This window comes from Cervus canadensis, chromosome 1 (genome assembly GCF_019320065.1).
Source record: "Cervus canadensis isolate Bull #8, Minnesota chromosome 1, ASM1932006v1, whole genome shotgun sequence".
NCBI classification, from domain to species: Eukaryota; Metazoa; Chordata; class Mammalia; order Artiodactyla; family Cervidae; genus Cervus; species Cervus canadensis.
In genome coordinates, this window is record NC_057386.1 from 66,894,544 (window position 1) to 66,915,294 (window position 20,751).

At 42.2% G+C, this 20,751-nt stretch overlaps 2 protein-coding genes across 7 annotated transcripts in view; both read right to left on the reverse strand.

Annotated features, from left to right (window-relative positions):
* Positions 1 to 20,751, reverse strand: part of DCLK2 (doublecortin like kinase 2) — a 192,912-nt gene that overhangs the window by 164,667 nt on the left and 7,494 nt on the right. For all 6 annotated transcript variants that reach the window (XR_006272512.1, XM_043484756.1, XM_043484766.1 and 3 more), the window contains exon 2: positions 3,755 to 4,089. Coding sequence is in view for 5 of the 6 variants with exons in the window: in XM_043484756.1 (XP_043340691.1) it covers positions 3,755 to 4,089 (335 nt within the window). In the remaining variant the exon portion in view is untranslated. The remainder of the gene's footprint in view (positions 1 to 3,754; positions 4,090 to 20,751) is intronic.
* LOC122423440 (cytochrome c oxidase subunit 7C, mitochondrial-like) lies at positions 7,892 to 9,613 on the reverse strand. Its single transcript, XM_043440555.1, has 2 exons — positions 9,549 to 9,613; positions 7,892 to 8,101 (listed from the first exon to the last, which is right to left on the reverse strand). The coding sequence occupies exons 1-2, from the start codon at positions 9,611 to 9,613 to the stop codon at positions 7,894 to 7,896; spliced, it is 273 nt and encodes a 90-aa protein (XP_043296490.1). The 3' UTR covers positions 7,892 to 7,893.

Genomic DNA, 20,751 nt, shown 5'->3' on the forward strand with positions numbered 1-20,751 from the left:
TGCACTCATCTCACACGCTAGTAAAGTAATACTCAAAATTCTCCAAGAAAGGCTTTAACAATACGTGAACTGTGAACTTCCAGATGTTCAAGCTGGTTTTAGAAAAGGCAGAGGAACCAGAGATCAAATTGCTGACATCCGCTGGATCATCGAAAAAGAAAGAGAGTTCCAGAAAAACATCTACTTCTGCTTTATTGACTATGCCAAAGTCTTTGACTGTGCGGATCACAATAAACTGTGGAAAATTCTTCAAGAGGTGGGAATACCAGACCACCTGACCTGCCTCTTGAGAAAGCTGTATGCAGGTCAGGAAGCAACAGTTAGAACTGGACATGGAACAACAGACTGGTTCCAAATTGGGAAAGGAGTACGTCAAGGCTGTATATTGTCACCCTGCTTATTTAACTTATATGCAGAGTACATCATGAGAAACGCTGGGCTGGAGGAAGCACAAGCTGGAATCAAGACTGCTGGGAGAAATATCAATAACCTCAGATATGCAGATGACACCACCCTTATGGCAGAAAGTGAAGAAGAACTAAAATGCCTCTTGACGAAAGTGAAAGAGGAGAGTGAAAAACTGGGCTTAAAACTCAACATTCAGAAAACTAAGATAATGGCATTCAGTCCCATCACTTAATGGCAAATAGACAGAGAAACGGTCGAAACAGTGTCAGACTTTATTTTTGGGGGCTCCAAAATCACTGCAGATGGTGACTGTAACCATGAAATTAAAAGACGCTTTACTCCTTGGAAAGAAAGTTATGACCAACCTAGACAGCATATTGAAAAGCAGAGACATTACTTTGCCAACAAAGGTCTGTCTAGTCAAGGCTATGGTTTTTCCAGTAGTCATGTATGGATGTGAGAGTTGGACTATAAAGAAAGCTGAGCACCAAAGAATTGATGCTTTTGAACTGTGGTGTTGGAGAAGACTCTTGAGAGTCCCTTGGACTGCAAGGAGATCAAACCAGTCCATCCTAAAGGAGATCAGTCCTGGGTGTTCATTGGAAGGACTGATGTTGAAGCTGAAACTCCAATACTTTGGCCACCTGATGCGAAGAGCTGACTCATTGGAAAAGACCCTGATGCTGGGAAAGATTGAGGGCAGGAGGAGAAGGGGACAACAGAGGATGAGATGGTTGGATGGCATCACTGACTCAATGGACATGGATTTGGTCTCCGGGAGTTGGTGATTGACAGGGAGGCCTGGCGTGCTGCGGTTCACGAGGTCGCAAAAGTCGGACACGACTGGGTGACTGAACTGAACTGAACTGACATGGGCTTTTGTTTCTGGTAACAATTTTTCTTTTCTTAGTGTATTAAAGAACTCATCCCCCATTTTACTACTGAATCTTTAACAGAATATACATCTGTATTTTGTCAATGCCTTTGTGACATTTTTTTGGGACTGTGTGTACTACTATGCTTTTTCCTCTAGATCGCATGTATGAAAGGGTTTCTTAATAGTAAGCCGTCCTTTAATTCCTGTCATAAGTCTACTCATAACAACAGTTTTTAATAAGTTGGTGATTTGCATTGCTTGTGTTCTACTTAACATTTTTACATGTAAATATTTCTATCTGGAGTCTTTTCAAAGATAATTTTCTGAATACTAAAATTTCATTGATTTCTATTTCAATTAGATGTTCAACTTCTATAGTTTATTTACATTTTCCCTGAACAACATTCATTTGGAGATTTCCAAATTGGTTTCTGCTTTTAAAATCTTTACTGAATTCCAGTTTATACTGTTTATGTTTTCTAATTTGCTGCACCTTTGATTTTCATTTTTCCTTTTGTTAGGTACCTTAAACATCTGTCTTCCCACTTCTTGTCTTCTATGTGTCCACCAACAATCAGCTACTTGATTTACCAAATCTCCTTTCTGTCCTGTGGTCTAATTTTTTATTTTTTTTACTTACTTGCAAGATGAATCTTAAGGTGTTTTGTGTTGTGCTGTGCTACTAACTTAAAATGTAAAGTGTCTGTTTCCATTCATATTGTGAACCTATTTTGGGACAGGCTGCTATGAAATGTTATGCCTTCTCACTATTAATTTTAATCAATAAAGTCATTGTAAGCTCACTATCACGTACTAGAACTTTCAGAATCTACTGTATACAATTTTATGTTTAAGATAACAGCTCAGTAACTAGACCTGGTCTTAGAAAGCTAGAAACTAACTGTGTTTTTACAGAAGATATGACTCCAGTGTTTTTTATTATTCATTCTCAGCACTACACAAGCCAAACACCTCAAAATAAATTAAGTATGTTAGAGGGAAGAAGTAAAATGGAATGAAATAACAAATTGAATGCTGGAAACTAAAATGTTTAATACAATGTAAATCTAAACAACTTAACTACTGAAATTAGGAAAAAATACACTTTAGAAGTCTCATGCTTCTTTTAGAAATGATAATCTGATTGTTGTGAAACTCAATATTTGTATATCTGCTATTCATGCATTCTTGCAATCTATTCAACTTTTTTTTAGCATATTAGGTTCCCTGGTATATTGTTACTATAATTTAGCCTGCATCTTCCTCTGTAATTTGTGTAGATTTTTCAGAAATGCTGCTTAATTACCTCCACTGTTCCCTATGAAACTCACATGGACATTCCTATGAAAATACATTCTTTGAAATGCATTTTCTGTATTATACATAAGTAGGCAGGAAAGACTTTCCTAAAAGCATTAAAGATCTTTTATTTTTACTTCTGTGATTTACCCAAACTCATAATGACTCTACTGGTCATTAGGTGTTTTTATTCTTAAATAGAGAATATTTCATTTCATGTAGCAGCCTTTTCAACTTACATTCTTCCCTCAGAAGTTCACATTTCACTCTAGGTTGGTACAACTACCATGGAAAACAGTATGGATGTTCCTCAGAAAACTAAAAACAGAATTATCATATGATCCAGCAATGCCACTCCTGGGCATATATACAGAGAAAACTATGATTCAAAAAGATACATGCACCCCCATGTTCATAGCAGCACTATTCACAACAGCCAAGACATGGAAACAGCCTAAAGGCCCCTCAACAGATGAATGAATAAAGATGTGCTACATACACACAATGGGATATTACTGAGCCATAAAAAGGAGGAAATAATGCCCTGTGCAGCAACATGGATGCAATTAGAGATTATCATACTAAAGTGAAGTCAGAAAAATAAAGACAAATACCAGACGATATCACCTTTTTGTGGAATCTAAAATATGACACAGATGAACCTACCTAGGAAACAGAAACAGAGTCATGGACACAGAGAACGGACTCGTGGTTGCCAAGGGGAAGGGGGCTGGGGGAGGCAGAGTGGGAGGTTGAGGGTAGCAGATGGAAGCTTTTATATACAGAATGGATAAACAAAAAGGTCCTGCTACATAGCACAGAGAACTATATTTCATATCCTATGATTACACCATAATGGAAAAGAATATTTAAAAAAGAATGTGTACACATATATATGTATAACTGAATCACTTTGCTAAACAACAGTAACACTATATTTCAAAAAGTTTATGACAGATTTCTCTCCATCTCTTTTGAGATACTTGGGTAAACAGACAAGGAAGCCGCTTGCTTACATTTTTCATGGTAAAGACAACACGCACACGCTCCTCACAAGAACAATAGGATCATTTCCAGTGAACGATGACAGTCACACAGTTAACTATGTAACTCCCGTGGTACAGAGAGGTTTAAAAGCAAGCTAGGGCATGTGGGGCCAGAACATCCTACCTGCTTCCCGTCCAGCGTGCAGAGCCTCTTCACCACTCCTGAATCCAGCTTAATGGCTTCGGTGATATCTGTTAAGACCTGTTCGAAGGAGTGAGCCGTCTTCTTATTCAGGAGGATCCGCACAGCTTTTCGAGGCTTCACTCCACTTCGAATCACAGTCACTAATTTGGGCTTGATGAAATCTTTACTTTCCTTCACTTCACTCTTCACTGAGGAGGGGGGAGCCGAGGCTCGGGGGGTCCCACCCTTGATGTTCACAGACCAGTTCGGATTAACGTTTTTGGTGTAGTCCACTTTACGAAACGGTTCATTTGATGCGCACACGTAACTCTCACCTAAAATGAAAAAAAAAAAAATCAGGTTTATCAATGTAATTATTCCCGCTGTAGAAGCATTTTCTATGAAGCACAAATGCTGTAAGTCCACTGAGTGACTCTTCAACTTAACAGGTTCCGCATTCTGCCCACACTCCTTTCTTTTTAATAGCATCTTGAGTGATGCCATTCATAATGTGTGAGTGAGTGAAACACACTGGACAAAGAAACTAAAGATGTGAGTTTTTTTCTGGTCACATGTCACCCTGAGTGGAGTGGCTTGTGAGATCTTAGTTCCCTGATCAGGGATCAAACCTGCGCCCTCAGCAGTGAAAATGCAGAGTCCTAACCACTGGACCACCGGGGAATTTCCTACACTTTGCTTCTCAGCATCACTGTCTACAAAGGGAAGTTGTTGAACCAGGTGAATTCTAAGGTACTCCTTACTTAACAAAAGTCCATTAACTAATTTTTAATATCTCATTCTGGAAGAAATAACTGTCTCATAAGATAATATATTCACATAAAGAAGTAAAACTGTTTTCCTCCTCTTTCCAATTATGTATTTCAGCCCTCAAAGAAAAATTACTATAAAATTCACAGAGCTGACTAAATTATATTCAGTTATATGATCATTTACTCAATTAATGAAACTACAAAAATGAAGCAAGAGTTTTGTCAGCTCAAAGAAATACAAGAATTTTTTTCTTAATGGAAGAATGAATTTAAAATCATTAGTTTAAGTAGATAACCTTTTCAATGTCTACTTAAATGAGGAAGGATTATTAGTTAAAATGATGTGTTCATTATTCATGTAGCCCTTGGCTTAATTTTTACCAAGAAAAATATAACAACTATGTTATTTTTCAATTGGTTAACTGATCCAAATGTTTATTAATTTTAAGTTCCAAAATTATATATTGAAAAAAATCACAATTTTTCTCTTAGGAAACTTAGAAGTCATCCAATTCTTTTAGTCTCAACTTTCTGGCATAAAAGATAAAAGTATTACATGCTAAGATTTTCTCTAAAGTATCTTCTAACTCAAAAATAATTCACTTTTTTCCACATATGTAATATAATGGCCTCATTTTAAATAGATGATACAAGCCTTAAATGCTAAAAACAAAATAACCAAAATAGTAGAGGGGAATTCTTGAGGAAAACCTGTTAATGCAAATACTATTTTTAACTATTATCAGAATGTTTTGAAGTCTTAATTAATGGAGAACTCAAAGATTCCCAAAGGTTATGTGAATAGTTCAGTAACAGATGAGACACAAAAGGATCTGAAAAGAGGAGCAGCGCCTTCTGTTTAAAGGTCTAACTGGGCCACTGCCCACGAAAAGTTAGGGAACCAGTCTCAGGCTTTAATGCTACTTCTTCACCAATACTCTGAAATCTAGCCCAACCATCACCATTTAGAGATTTTCCATCTTGGTAGGTTTATAATTTTTCATAATGTGGGAAAACGGCACATAATTCAAAAGCAAGTGTAAAAAAAAAAAAGTAAGTGTAAATTTAGTAAAATGGAACTATACATCATATACATGTATTCATGAGCTAAAATAAATCATTACAATCCTGCTTTAATTTTATAGAGAAAACCATTCTTACATTGAAAAGCTTACTATTTTTACCTGTGATAAAGTTTAATTGCATGTTTGATCCAAAATATTAAGTTGGAAGATAAAAGAAGGAATCTCAGCAAGAAAAACTGATTGTTCTTTTTTAAGACCAGAGAAATCAGCTAGGGGAGAGTCTTTCCACACATAAAGAGAAATGACCATGGCAAAACAAGTGCAAGCTTAATAGGTCAGATGACCTTGACCAAACTAGCCCCTGCAAAGCTGACACGTCAACCAGGAAAGCTGCCTGTTAAATTTTCCTTTTGCCTCTTTACACGAGGTCAGAATGCCAGAATGAAAACAGGTAAAGAAAGCCTGTCTCTCAATTTGGTGTGTGGTTTCAGATAAATTTTTCCTTCCTTCCTCTCTCTTCCTCTCTTCATAATGTTTCTATTAAAAAATTGTGGATCAGTTCTATAATAAATATGTAAAGTTCTGAACCTGATCTGACTAATGCCCGCTGAACAGAGCTCACCCTGTTCTGCACCCACAGCAGACACAACCGCTGACAGAGCACCCTTCTGCTTAGCCCAGACTTCCTCCTCACCGTTCACAGGGAGCGCCTGCTCACGTGACAGGTGCCCCATGACGGCAAACCCACCCTGGCATCCTTGGCACTCAACATTTCAGCCCAAAGTTTCAGGACATGATCTGGAGGTCAGCCCTGAGCTTCTGAGTACTGGACACAGAAGTCCCTACAGACAGATGTCACGCCTTGACAGAGCAGCCACGAAGACGCCTCAGCCAGCTTCCCCTGGCTCCCCTCCATCAAACAGTCTCCTGACTACACTTCTGCCACTTACACAGATCTGCCTACAGGGAGAGAGTATGTGGACAAAAGCACTTAACATTTTGGTTCCTAAGGCAGTTACAGTTCCTGCTATTCAACAATAAACCCTTATTCTTCGTTAGACACCAGGCAACTACAAGACTGAGGAGAAGTAATCAGTCTTCCAACAACTAGATTTACGCTTCTGTGGGGATTTCTGTTTAAAATTCGTTAGCCCCCTGCCAATGCGTCACTTCTCCCTTTTCTCCAACCTGGTGGGGAACATCACTTCCTACTCAACTCCTCAGCCAGAGACCTAGGCGTCATCCCTCACCCTTACGGATTCCCCTACAAACTATATTCTGATATCAAGTTCCATTGGCTTCATCGTCTAAATATGTCTCTCTTAAAAAAAGATTTGGGGCTTCCCTGGTGCTCCAGTAGTTAAGAATCTGCCCTGCAATGCAAGGGACACCGGTTCGATCCCTAGTCCGGGAAGATCCCACATGCCACACGGCAACTAAGTCCGTGTGCCACAGTCACGGAGCCAGCGCTCCAGAGCCCAAGGGCCACACTGCTGAGCCCGCTGCCTGAGGGCTGTGCTCTGCAACAGGGGAGGCCACCACGACGAGAAGCCATGCATCACAGAGAGAGGAGCCCCCGCTGCTCGCAGCTAGAGAGAGCCTGTGCAGAGCAGCCAAGACTCCTCACAACCAAGATAAATAAATACCAAGAAAAGCAATTTACTGGAGCATCACTGCTGTACAATGTCGCATTAACCTTCTAAGTATTCCTAAAAACATCCCTCCTCTCCACCCTCATCACCACCTACTTCCCTCCTGGGTCAGTGAAAGAATCTGTTTCCTACACGTTCTCCAGAGAACACAAGTTTTCCAAAAGGCAGTGCATTTTATGCTAATGACACAACTGGAAAAGTATATCCTAAAGTAACGAACCCTGGTATATGGATAAAATGCTACATTGTGAGAGAAATTTTTTTCTTTTAAATCACATATTTAATTAAGAAAGTAATAATGCAATATTACCCAAATAAAATACAATAAACACATGCTCAATTATCATCCCTGGTGGCTCAGACAGTGAAGAGTCTGCGCGCAATGCGGGAGACCCAGGTTCAATCCCTGGGTTGGGAAGATCCCCTGGAGAAGGAAATGGCAAGCCACTCCAGTATTCGTGCCTGGAAAATCCCATGGATGGAGGAGCCTGGCAGGCTGCATACCACAGGGTTGCAAACAGGTGGACACAACTGAGCGACTTCAGTTTCATTTTCATATTGCAGAGAAGAGGCATTAAGGATTTATGCCGTAAGTTTATTTACAAACATATCTAGGATGCTGAGTTCAAGGGTTTGATCCTTTTAAGAGATTCCACCTCTTAATATGCTCCTCTTTCTATCTGTCTCACTGATTATTTTTTAAGCAGTTGATGTCTTACTATTAAGAAAGGTATAGCAAATCCAAACCCAAAGAACCAAGCCATCATAGCTAGTAACCTCCACTTGCTTTCCACTGAAAGTGGTATATTCTTCCCTGGACCCTCCTCATAGCAGCTCCTACGGACCACAGAGGATGTGGACCTCTGGATGCTCTGTCCCAGCACAGCGCTGCTGGAAGCTCTGCGAAAGATGCAGGGACTGAAGGCGGAGAAACAGTGGCTGCAAACCAGGCACTTCTTAGGGGACCTTGTTCCCCTAACTTGTCAGAGAATCTTTTAAACTTTTACCAAGACACATTACGCACTCACCAAAACAAGGAATAAACATCTCATTTAAAATGAAAGCTATAAATGTGTTATGTATATATCTAAATATCATACATGGATGTATCAAAAATAAAGCCATCCCTGAGGATGGTCAGAGTTGACCTGACATTCACAGCTAGATCTCAGGGTCTGGTCTGAGATGGTCCGGCCTGTGTTCCTCTGTGGGTATCACTTCACAGAATATCCGTCAAATGAAGCCGAGTGACACAAAAAGCTCACTCAGCGACCGCCGCCTCTCACCAGCTCTCGCTCTTTCCTCAGCCTGGCCTGCCCTCACTGTAACATTTAGTAGGACACTGAGTCACAGAACTGCCCTTCTCCTGACGACACCCAGTGCAGAATGAGTCCCTGCTTCCTCAGATCCTCCCTGAAATGACCCACCCGAAGCCCAATCTCTGTGACAGCCGCCACGCCTCCTCCTGAGTTGCCCCGCGGACTCCTGTGGGGTCCAGTCCTGCTTCCTGCCGTGAGCGGGAAACTCAGCTTGCTAAATCTGGGTGTGCTCTTGGCGGTCTTCAGCTGAAGAGAACTGAGGTATGTACACACACTCAGACATATTTATATTCTGGCTCTAATAACAGTTCTTTGACCATAACACACTGGTGGGAAATCATGTTATAAATTATGATCACAAGAACACTATACAGAAGAGGATTTGTATGCAGAGAACAAACCAGTGGTCATCAGAGGGGAGAGGAGTTGGGAAAGTGGCAAATAGGTGAAAAGGATTAACAGTTACAAACTACCAGTTAGAAAGAGAGTAAGTCACAGGACTCTGAGATACACCACAAGGAATATAACCAACATTTTATGATAATATTGTATGGTGTGTAATCCGTAAAAGTATTCAATCACTATTCTTATGCCTGAAACTAATACTGTTAGTTGACTATACCTCAATGAACCTTTTTTTTTTTTAAAGGATTCGTTTTCCATGTAGAAGGATGGATAGAATCAGGAGGTGGTTACACATCACCCTAACTGTTTCCAAGCTCAGTGTGGAATAGAAAGATTTCCAACTTCTGACTCTCTCCAGAGGCGTGACTACAGCTTCTTACCACTGACATCTGTTCAGAGATGCTCCCTATAACTTCACATTAAGCAGGCTGACCGACCGTCAGCAGCTGTGGAATGTAACCTGGGTACCTGCTAACCATTAACTTTCATCCTTACTTAACCAAATGAACTGTCTCGTCTTTAGGAGGCAAGAGGCTATTAAAAGCTAGGAACTTCCCAAATTCTTCTTCTCTGAACAGCTCCACCTCCTACAGACATGCCTCAGTCTGCGCCAGTTCTCTCACCTCCTTCCCTTCTCGGCGACAAGGGCACTCTCCTCCCACTCAACGTCAAGTCCCGTGCCCAACATTTGGATCCTTCCTGCCCCTCATGCTGAGGTTTCAGGTCAGGCACGTTCTTCTTTGTTCACCCAGGATTATACACAGGTGCCTCCAACCTTAACCACACTCAAATCCTCCCCCTCTTCATTCCTTTCCATTCCTACCCAAGGCACTCTGGTTTCCATTCACCCCCTGGTGGCTCAGAAGATAAAGAATCTGCCTGCAAAATGGGAGACCTGGGTTCGATCCCTGGGTTGGGAAGATCCTCTGGAGAAGGGAATGGCAACCCACTCCAGTATTTTTGCCTGAGAAATCCCATAGACAGAGGAGCCTGGTGGGCTATAGTCCACGGGGTCACAAAGAGTTGGACAGAACTGAGCAACCAACACACGCAGTGCCCACCTAGACAGTACTCATCTGCTTTCCCCACTTCCTCACCCACATTTTGCCCTTAAGCCCCTGCAGCATCACCTCTGCGTCCTGCGCCCCCCTGGCTGACACGCCCTGACCCCAGGCATCTCTCTCCTGCCACATGGAAGGCACATGCTGCAATGTCACTTGATGTCTTCTGAGGGCGCTGGACACCAGTCACGAGTTGTCTCCTGCAAATCCTTTTCTTCCTCAGCTTCCACGATCTAATTTCTTCCGGCTTACCTCACTTCTTTGGCGCTCCTTCTTGGTTGGTTTGTCAGAATTCCCTTCCCACCCTCCGTCCACCCCATCCTCCTCAGACCCTGTGAGCAGCTGCATCCACCCACAAACGGCTTCAACCCCCACCTGGACGCCGAGGACATCTCCAGTCCAGCCCTCTCGAGTTCAAGCCACTTACAAACCATCTCTACCAGGTAAGTGTGGTTAGCTCGAACGCCACGTCTGAAGCTAACCTCACTCCTCAGCATTGCCACTCGACCTGCAATGCTTCACTTGTGGAATTCACCAACCTAAGGCAACACCACTTACACAGTCACCCAGGCAAAACCCCAGACTCCTGCCTCTCTTTTCTCTGCCCACATTTAGCAGACTTGGCCATACTGCTGACTGTGGCCGAAGCATCCCGGGAGCCCACCCCTGCAACCCTGCCCTCTTCCAGGTCTCCCCGGATCAGAGGAGTTACGTGGCAGGCCTCACCAGCTCAGCCTCCACAGAGCTGTCAGCAAGCTTGGAAAAATGTAGATCTGATGTCTTTTGCCTGCATTGCTGCTGTTAGAATAAAGGCCCAACTCCTCAGCACACTTCCATTCACCTCCCGCCACTTCCACCCAGGCTCCCAAGTATTGTCCCACCAGGATGCATGCACGTTCCTCCCAAACTCACCACACCCTGTTCTCATTCTCACTCATATGCTGGAAATAGCCTTCTTCTTCCTCCCTCCTTACCTTTTTTTTACTGACCAGTCAAGATTCATCACCCCTGGCAAGGAGGTAAAGCAATAGGAATTTTGATATATTGTTGGAACTTCCATGTACTTTAAACTGGCTCAATCACTGAGGAAAAACAGGTGGGCATTATCTAGGGATGGGTAAGCTGACAATGTACACATCATACAGGTATCCACCCCAGGAAAATTCCCTGAAGAAACTGGTGTATATGGCAGCCATTAAAAAGAATGCATTTGAATCAGTTCTAATGAGGTGGATAAAACTGGAGCCTATTATACAGAGTGAAGTAAGTCAGAAAGAAAAACACCAATACAGTATACTAATGCATATATATGGAATTTAGAAAGATGGTAACGACCTTATATGCCAGACAGCAAAAGAGACACAGATGTAAAGAACAGTCTTTTGGACTTTGGGAGAAGGCAAGGGTGGGATGATTTGAGAAGGTAGCGTTGAAACATGTATATTATCATATGTGAAACAGATCGCCAGTCCAGGTTGTATGCATGAGACAGGGTGCTCAGGGCTGGTGCACTGGGATGATCCTGAGGGATGGGATGGGGAGGGTGGGAGGGGGGCTCAGGATGGGGACACATGTGCATCCATGGCGGATTCATGTCCAATGCATGGCCAAAAACCACTACAATATTGTAAAGTAATTAGCCTCCAATTAAAATAAGTAAATTTAAAAGAAAAGAAACTGGTGTATATGGGCACCAGAGTTCACACACACACACGTGTTTACAGAAGTGTTGCTCAGTAGTCAAAGATGACAATCAACCCATATGTCCAGCAAGAGAACAGACAGTGGTGTGATCATATAATATACTACTGTGCAGTGATGAACAAACAAGCTACAGACAACAATTTGGACGAATTTTGCAAATAGTGAGCAAAAGACGAAAAAAGAATAGAATGCAGTAGGATTTAATTTCTTTAAACTCAAAACAAATAAAATTGAACTATACTGGTTAGGGATGCCCTCATCAGTGGTAAAAGCCCAGAGAAGCAGGAGCCGGACTACTGTAACTTGGGAAGAGCAGCAACTAGGAAGGGACAGGGAGCGCTTTCAGATGCCGGCAACACCCTCCTGCTTTTTCTCTGCAGGCCATGCATCTTGCAGGGTCTTAGTTTCCTAACGAGGGGCTGAACCAGGGCCCCGGCAGTGAAAGCAGAGAGCCCTAATCACGAGGCAGCCCGGGAACTCCCAGCGCTCTACTTCTCGATAGGAGTCACAAAGGTGTTCCCTTCGTCACAATTCACTGGGCTACACATGTACGTTTTATGAATTTTCTATAGATAAGTTTCAAAATTTTAAAAATTATGTTGCTCTTCAGTGTATTTACTGTATCCTGCGTCTACATTGTGCTAACCTCTCATAATCATTTATTCTTTATCTGTCTCATCTGCTGGTCCTCAGGGGAGAATTTCTTTTGTGTGTGATGGTTTTATTGAAGAACCCAGATACCCAGGCCTCACCACAGTTCATCTGAACCGGAAACACGGGAACGTGTGACCAGAGCATGTGACAAAGGCTTCCAAATTTCACAGCTGACTTTGAACACAATCTGGTTACAAGCCACTGCTCAGACTGGAAGCTCCCTGAAAACACCAACACCCCTTTCTTCACAGTCCCCACTCCGAGCCCAGCACCTGGTACATAGGAGGCACCCGAAACACGTTCGTCAAAGTCCTGACGAAGGCGCATACTTCCAGAGCAAACCTGCCCATCTCGCCGTTTGGATCTGCATTGCTTCTAGGTTAAACGTTTGCACGGTGTAGGTGTCGACATGGAATGACCGTGAAAGGCTCAGGCCAGGCTCCTGAAGGATGCCGTGTGTGGTCCGAGACACTCTGAGGTCACGAAAGCCCCTCAGAGGGCAACCAAAGGCATAGAGGAAACCAAGCAGGTGGGGAGGGCTGCCTGGTGCCCACCGAAATGTTCATTTCAGACCGTGACACATTTCTAGTCCAATAAATGTAAGTGAAAGTGTTACCTACTCAGAAACGTCTGACTCTTTGTGACCCTATGGACTATAGCCCACCAGGCTCCTCTGTCCATGGAATTCTCCAGGCAAGAATACTGGAAGGGTTGCTGTTTCCTTCTCCAGGGGATCTTCCTAACCCAGGGATCGAACCTGGGTATCCTGCATTGCAGACAGATTCTTCACTGTCTGAGCCATCAAGGAGGCCCCCAATAAATGCAATGTGTCTTTCAATCAATGGAACATGTGTGCATATGTGTTTTTGTGTGAATTATATGTGAAATACATTTTAATAGCTAAATCACAGTAACCCCTCGACATTTAAAATGTCAACTTGCTATTGTTTGGTTGCTAAATCATGTCTGACTCCGTTGCAACCCCATGGACTGTGGCCCACCAGGCTCCTCTGTCCAAGGGATTTCCCAGGCAAGAATACTGGAGTGGGTTGCCAGTTCCTTCTCCAGGGGATCTTCCCGATCCAAGGATCAAACCCATGTCTCCTGCATTGGCAAGAAGATTCTTTACCACTGAGCCACTTACTGTTGGAAACTGTAAATAGCTAAATGAAAATTCACAGTTGGAAGTTTCACAACACTATGTTTTAGCCCTATCGGTTACTATGAAAGTCTCCTATCCACCTCTGTTAAAATATTTACAGTAACTATCTAACAGCATTAATTAACTATATTTACAAACTATTTGACATTCATGGCAGAAACTCAGATATACAAAACTTGGACACTGAGACTATACCTAACTCTGGGAGTAGAAGCAAGCAATAAACTTCATGATGAAAAAGAAAACTTGTTTACAAGTCTAAAGTGCAAGGACTCATCAAGCTTAAAGTAAACCTCCCCCCGCCCCCACGCACAGATTTAAATATGGTAACAAAGGGGAGGAAAGGAAAAACAAACTCTGGCTGACACTTTAGGTCCAATATCACCAAAAAATCTTAGAAACCTAAATTCTTTCCCAACTTCCAAACTTGAGGGAAAAAATTACATCTAAAGGAATGTAACCAAGAAAAATAAACTTGGGTATGTTGCATCTATAAGATGATTTGGTGTCCTTAGTCAAGCACAACATTTGTGAGACTGTCCTACTGGGCGGTAACAAAGTGCGTGCTGTGCTGCGTCACTCAGCCGTGTCTTCCTCTTTGCGACCCTCCAGGCTCCTCTGTCCATGGGGATTCTCCAGGCAAGAATCCTGGAGTGGGCTACCATGCCCTCCTCAGAAATAATGTGAGTATCTCCATCTAAAGCACACCAAAGATAAGTTCCCACACCCAGCTGGTTAAGAAAAATACAGAGTAAGAAAAAGTAAGACTGACTTGCTACCCTGTCACGGCAAACAGCTTAATTGGGTTTTCCACGCAAACCGCACAGTGCCCAGAATTTAAACTTTCGTGAACCGGAACAACGCTCACCGCTTTCGCCCGGAGGCTGGACCACTGCTGCTACCTTCACAAAATGAATATAATAGTCCTTCCGGCAGCGCAGGGCTGAGGACACAAAATGGTCTTCACCTCCAAGACCAGCGCTCCTTCAGGACATCTGAAGGCAAATGGCTGAAGACAACCTCCTAAAGCGCCATCCAGGGGTACAGCCTGTGATACCCGCCACTGAGGAAGGGGTGGAAAAGCTACACCGCACATCAGAATACCTAGGAGGAAGTAGGAGCACCACTCCACGCTTCAGCATTGAAACCTGGGAGAAGTTAACGTAAGACCAAAGAAATCATGTAAAAGCAAAAACAAAAATGCCACTCACCAAAAAGCCTTAAAGCTGGGAAATTAAAAAAAAAAGCCTAATCTCAGCAAACAGTCAGACATAACTTGGCAACTCAACAACAATCCCCTGGTAGGATGGAACCCACAGATCAGATCCATTATCTGTCTTCTTGCTCCTCAAACCTGAGCCAACCATACCCCACAAGCCACAAGCACCCATCATGGCAATTTTAATTCTGTACTTATTTATCTTGGCAGAGCTACATGGCTTACTTGATTTCAATTCACTGACCAGGGACTGAATCCGGGCCATGGCAGTAAAAGTCCAGAACCCTAACATCTAGGCCACCAGGGAACTCCCAGTTCTGTACTTAATTTGACAATAAGACTTAAAATGCTTACACCGTCCTATCTGGGACAGCTGAAGGTCTACTCCTAAAGCAAGCGCAGCCAGGCCACTCTGTGCCCACAGCCTCCACGCTTCTAGCATCATGTCATGTAATTCTGCTGGGAGGTAAAGAGGAGGAAGAGGACTTACTCCATGCACAGAGAGTTAAGGCCAGAGGACATAGTCTTAGCTGTGAGAATGAAGGTTCACGAGTCCTGCAAAGCTGACTCATCGCGCGGCATGAAACTCAGCACAGCACGCCTGACCAGGGTTCAGCACCATGACCACACTGCGAGCTACAATTTCCTTTCAGCAAATAGCATCTGGAGCTTTACGTGGCTGTTTTGCATTTTTATCGGTTATACAGTTTTGTTGGCTTTTAGGTTGTCAATTTGTTTGTCTAGCTGTACTGGTGTCTAAGACCTACATGCACAGGTACATCTGCCTTAATAAATATTTAAGTGACAGTGTGTTTAAAAGAACTAAGGCAGTGCTGGGTTTCTGCAACTTGGCTGCGAGGTTTTTGCTTTTTTTTCAATTTTAATTACCCCAACAATGCAAGAAGTTTGAGAAATGCTGCAGTTTTAAGGATACTGAGAAAGAGATCTTCAAACCAAAATGTGGCCATCTAGGGGACCTCCCTGGAGTCCCAGTGGTTAAGGATCCACCTTCCAACACAGGGGACATGGGTTCAACCTCTGGTTAGGGAATTAAGACCCCACATGCCGTGGGGTAGCTAAGCTCGTGTACCACAACTACTGAATCCATGTTCCACAACTAAAGAGAAGTCTGCACGCCGAACTAAGACCCGTGAAGTCAAACAAATAAATAATAAAAAAAACTTGCCCATCTAACAAAATCTGTAAGTAAACTGGGGCATAATGGACACAGGGTCAGTCCTGCAATTGGCTCATCATCTGAACAGAGGTGAACTTTCCTCCACAGAGTCTCCCCAGTCCACCAGTCATAAGATTTCACGACTAATCTCAGAGGAAGACTTGGCTCCAATTTTAAGCGAGAGATTGATAGTGAGAACAGCTCAAAAAAATTCAGTCAAGTGGTTAAAAGATAAAGAAACCAGATGTTTGGCAAAAAAAAAAAAAGTGGTTACATTTTGGGGATGGGCAGAAAGGGGAAACAGTAGAGCGAAGCATGACCACTGTCATAAGATGTGTGAAGGGCTGCATTTAGTCCCATCTGAAGTCGTATGGCTCCAAATGGTGGCTCTAGAATTACAGGGGGAAGTTACAAGGACACACATTTTTGTTTGAGATGCCGAGGAGCACTCCCATTAATCAAAGAGCCACAGCATGCCAGAACTCTGCTGAGTGTTTCATATACAAGGTTTACGTGAAACGTTCTAGCCATTGGCCTTAATCACTAAACTAAGAAGAGTCTTTCTCCAAGGCTTGATGAAGAATATAACCAGTAGTAAGTTTCTGTAACTCCCTTTTTCTTTTCTTGATTCCTTAACAGATGAGGTAAAAATGCTGTTAAGAAACAGAGATAATGAGCAAGGATACTAGGGAAGAGAGCATCCATCACTGTCTTTCAGAAATAATTACACTGTTATTACATAAAAATTAAGAAGGGCATCCCCCGTGGCTCAGAGGTAAAGAATCTACCTGCAATGCAGAAGACACCAGTTCAATCCCTGTGTCAGGAAGATCCCCTGGAGAAGGAAATGGCAACCCACTCAAGTATTCTTGCCTGGGAAATCCCATGGACAGAGGAGCCTGGCGAGCTACAGTTCACATGGTCACAAAAGGATCAAACACAACTCAGTGACTCAGTTCAGTTCAGTTGCTCAGTCGAGTCTGACTCTGCGACCTCATGGACTGCAGCATGCCAGGCTTCTCTGTCCATCACCAACTCCCGGAGTTGACTCAAACACATGTCCATTGATTTGGTGAAGCCATCCAAACATCTCATCCTCTGTCGTCCCCTTCTCCTCCTGCCTTCAATCTTTTGCAGCATCAGGGTCTTTTCAAATGAGTCAACTCTTCGCATGAGGTAGCCAAAGTACTGGGAGTTTCAGCTTTAACATCAGTCCTTTCAATGAATATTCAGGACTGATTTCCTTTAGGATGGACTGGTTGGATCTCCTTGCAGTCCAAGGGACTCTCAAGAGTCTTCTCCAACACCACAGTTCAAAAGCATCAATTCTTCGGCGCTCAGCTTTCTTTATAGTCCAACTCTCACATCCATACATGACTACTAGAAAAACCATAGCCTTGACTAGATGGACCTTTATTGGCAAAGTAATGTCTCTGCTTTTCAATATGCTGTCTAGGTTGGTCATAACTTTCCTTCCAAGGAGTAAGCATCTTTTAATTTCATGGCTGCAATCACCATCTGCAGTGATTTTGGAGCCCAGAAAAATAAAGTCAGCCACTGTTTCCCCATCTATTTGCCATGAGGTGATGGGACCAGATGCCAAGGTCTTAGTTTTCTGAATGTTGAGCTTTAAGCCCAGTTTTTAACTCTCCTCTTTCACTTTCATCAAGAAGCTCTTTAGTTCTACTTCACTTTCTGCCATAAGGGTGGTGTCATCTGCATATCTGAGGTTACTGATATTTCTCCCCGAAACCTTGATTCCAGCTTGTCCAGTGATTCTCATGATGTACTCTGCATATAAGTTAAATAAGCAGGGTGACAATATACAGCTTTGACGTACTCCTTTCCCAATTTGGAACCAGTCTGTTGTTCCATGTCCAGTTCTAACTGTTGCTTCCTGACCTGCATACAGCTTTCTCAAGAGGCAGGTGAGGTGGTCTGGTATTCCCATCTCTTTCAGAATTTTCCAGTTTGTGGTGATCCACACAGTCAAAGGCTTTGGCACAGTCAATAAAGCAGAAATAGATATTTTTCTGGAACTCTCTTGCTTTTTTGATAATCCAATGGATGTTGGCAATTTGATCTCTGGTTATTCTGCCTTTTCTAAAACCAGCTTGAACATCTGGAAGTTCACAGTTTACATATTGCTGAAGGCTGGCTTGGAGAATTTTGAGCATTACTTTACTAGCGTGTGAGATGAGTGCAATAGTGTGGTAGTTTGAGCATTCTTTGGCATTGTCTTTCTTTGGGACTTGAATGAAAACTGACCTTTTCCAGTCCTGTGGCCACTGCTGAGTTTTCCAAATTTTCTGGCATATTGAGTGCAGCACTTTCACACATCATCTTTCAGGATTTGAAATAGCTCAACTGGAATTCCATCACATCCACTAGCTTCGTTTGCAGTGATGCTTCCTAAGACCCACTTGACTTTGCATTCCAGAATGTCTGGCTCGATGTAAGTGGTCACACCATTGTGACTATCTGAGTTGTGAAGATCATTTTTGCATAGTTCTTCTGTTTATTCTTGCCACCTCTTCTTAATAGCTTCTGCTTCTGCTAGGTCCATATAATTTCTGTCCTTTATTGTACCCATCAATGCATGAAATGTTCCCTTGGTATCTCTAATTTTTTTGAAAGGATCTCTAGTCTTTCCCATTCTATTGTTTCCCTCTATTTCTTTGCACTGATCACTGAGAAAGGCTTTCTTATCTCTCCTTACTATTCTTTGAAACTCTGTGTTCACATGCGTATATCTTCCCTTTTCACTTCTCTTCTTTTAACAGCTATTTGTAAGGCTTCCTCAGACAGCCATTTTGCCTGTTTGCATTTCTTTTTCTTGGGGATGGTCTTGATCCCTGTCTCCTGTACAATGTCATGAACCTCCATCCATAGTTCTTCAGGCACTCTGTTTATAAGATCTAATCCCTTGAATCTATTTCTCACTTCCACTGTATAATTGTAAGGGATTCAATTTAGGTCATACCTGAATGGTCTAGTGGTTTTCCCTACTTTCTTCAATTTAAGTTTGAATTTGGCAATAAGGAGTTCATGATCTGAGCCACGGTCAGCTCCCGGTCTTGTTTTTGCTGACCGCATAGAGCTTCTCCATCTTTGGCTGCAAATGATATAATCAATCTGGTTTCAGTATTAACCATCTGGTGATGTCCATGTGTAGATCTTCTCTTGTGTTGTTCAAAGAGGGTGTTTGCTATGACCAGTGCGTTCTCCTGGCAAAACTCTATTAGCCTTTGCCCTGCTTCGTTCTGTACTCTAAGGTGAAATTTGCCTGTTACTCCAGGTGTTTCTTGACTTCCTACTTTTGCATTCCGGTCCCCTGTAATGAAAAGGACGTCTTTTTTGGGTGCAAACTGTTCAGTTTCAGCTTCTTCGGCATTATTGGTCAGGGCATAGACCTGGATTACTGATGTTGATAGTGATAGTGATACTGATATACTGATAGTGATATTGAATGGTTTACCTTGTAAATGAACAGAGATTATTCTGTTGTTTTTGAGATTGCATCCAAGTACTGCATTTCAGAGTCTTTCATTGACCATGATGGCTACTCCATTTCTTCTAAGGGATTCCTGCCCACAGTAGTAGATATAATGGTCATCTGAGTTAAATTCTCCCATTCCAGTCCATTTTAGTTTTCTGATTCCTAAAATGTCGATGTTCACTCTTGCCATCTCCTGTTTGACCGCTTCCAGTTCACCTTGATTCATGGCCCTAACATCCCAGGTTTATACCCAGTAGTGGATGTGACTGGTCATGGAAGGAAAGCTGTAAAGAGCAACTCAGTGTCTAAGCAACAGAAAATTAACAAAGGAATCTGAGATTTGTAAAACATACACAGTGAAGGAAGAAACAAATCAGTGAGAATTTAAAAACTTCTATTGGGATATATTTTGGTTGCTAGTGATTGTAATTTAACCAATGTATAAACAAAAAACACAGTCAGTCACAACTGTAGATTAGTTATGTTGAGATGTTACTAAATGTTATAATCAAAAGTACCAAAGTTGATCTCACAAATCAATATTTTCCCATTCTTTCAGTCTCAAAGGTAGTAGCTTCTGATATATTACAATATGGCCAGTCTAGTGGTTTAGGCTGCAGGAGATATGGCAAACAGGATAAAATAGCCTGAATTAGAATGGAAATTATTGCATTTTCTAATGAATAAAAGAATGAAAAGCGTTAGTTGCTCAGTCATGACTGACTCTTTGCAACTCCACTGACTGTAACCCACTAGGCTCCTCTGTCCATGGAATTCTCCAGGCAAGAATACTGGAGTATGTTGTCATTTCCTTCTCCAGGGGATCTTCCTGACCCAGGGATTGAACCCAGATCTCCTGCACTGCAGGCAGATTCTTTACCATCTGAGCCACCAGGGAAGTCCCAACACATAGAATTTTAAAATGTACATCATATCTATATATGAAATAAATTTTGTAAAAACAATACTTAAAATAAGAATATGAAAAGATGAACAAAACTAAGTCTTTGCTATGTCAGAGAACTAACTCAAAGCATATGCTGAAAATATTAGGGGGCTTAGAATAGTCCTGGGATTTAACACACATATTCAAAATAAAGGTATAAGAATTTGATTATGAAAGATTTCCAGAGGGAAAAATCAAGTCAGGCATCTCAGACACTAGTGAAATTGACAAGTTGTTAACATATAAACATACTGCATCCTTTTTCCTTGAATAAAATCTTATTTTAAAACTGAGACAAAAGACAAGGAATATTTGCCAGTGACATGAACTGAGTCCACCTCTGCAAATGTAGCTAACGTTCAGCTGGTTGTCTTAACTAAGAAAGATTTTTTAAACACAAATAC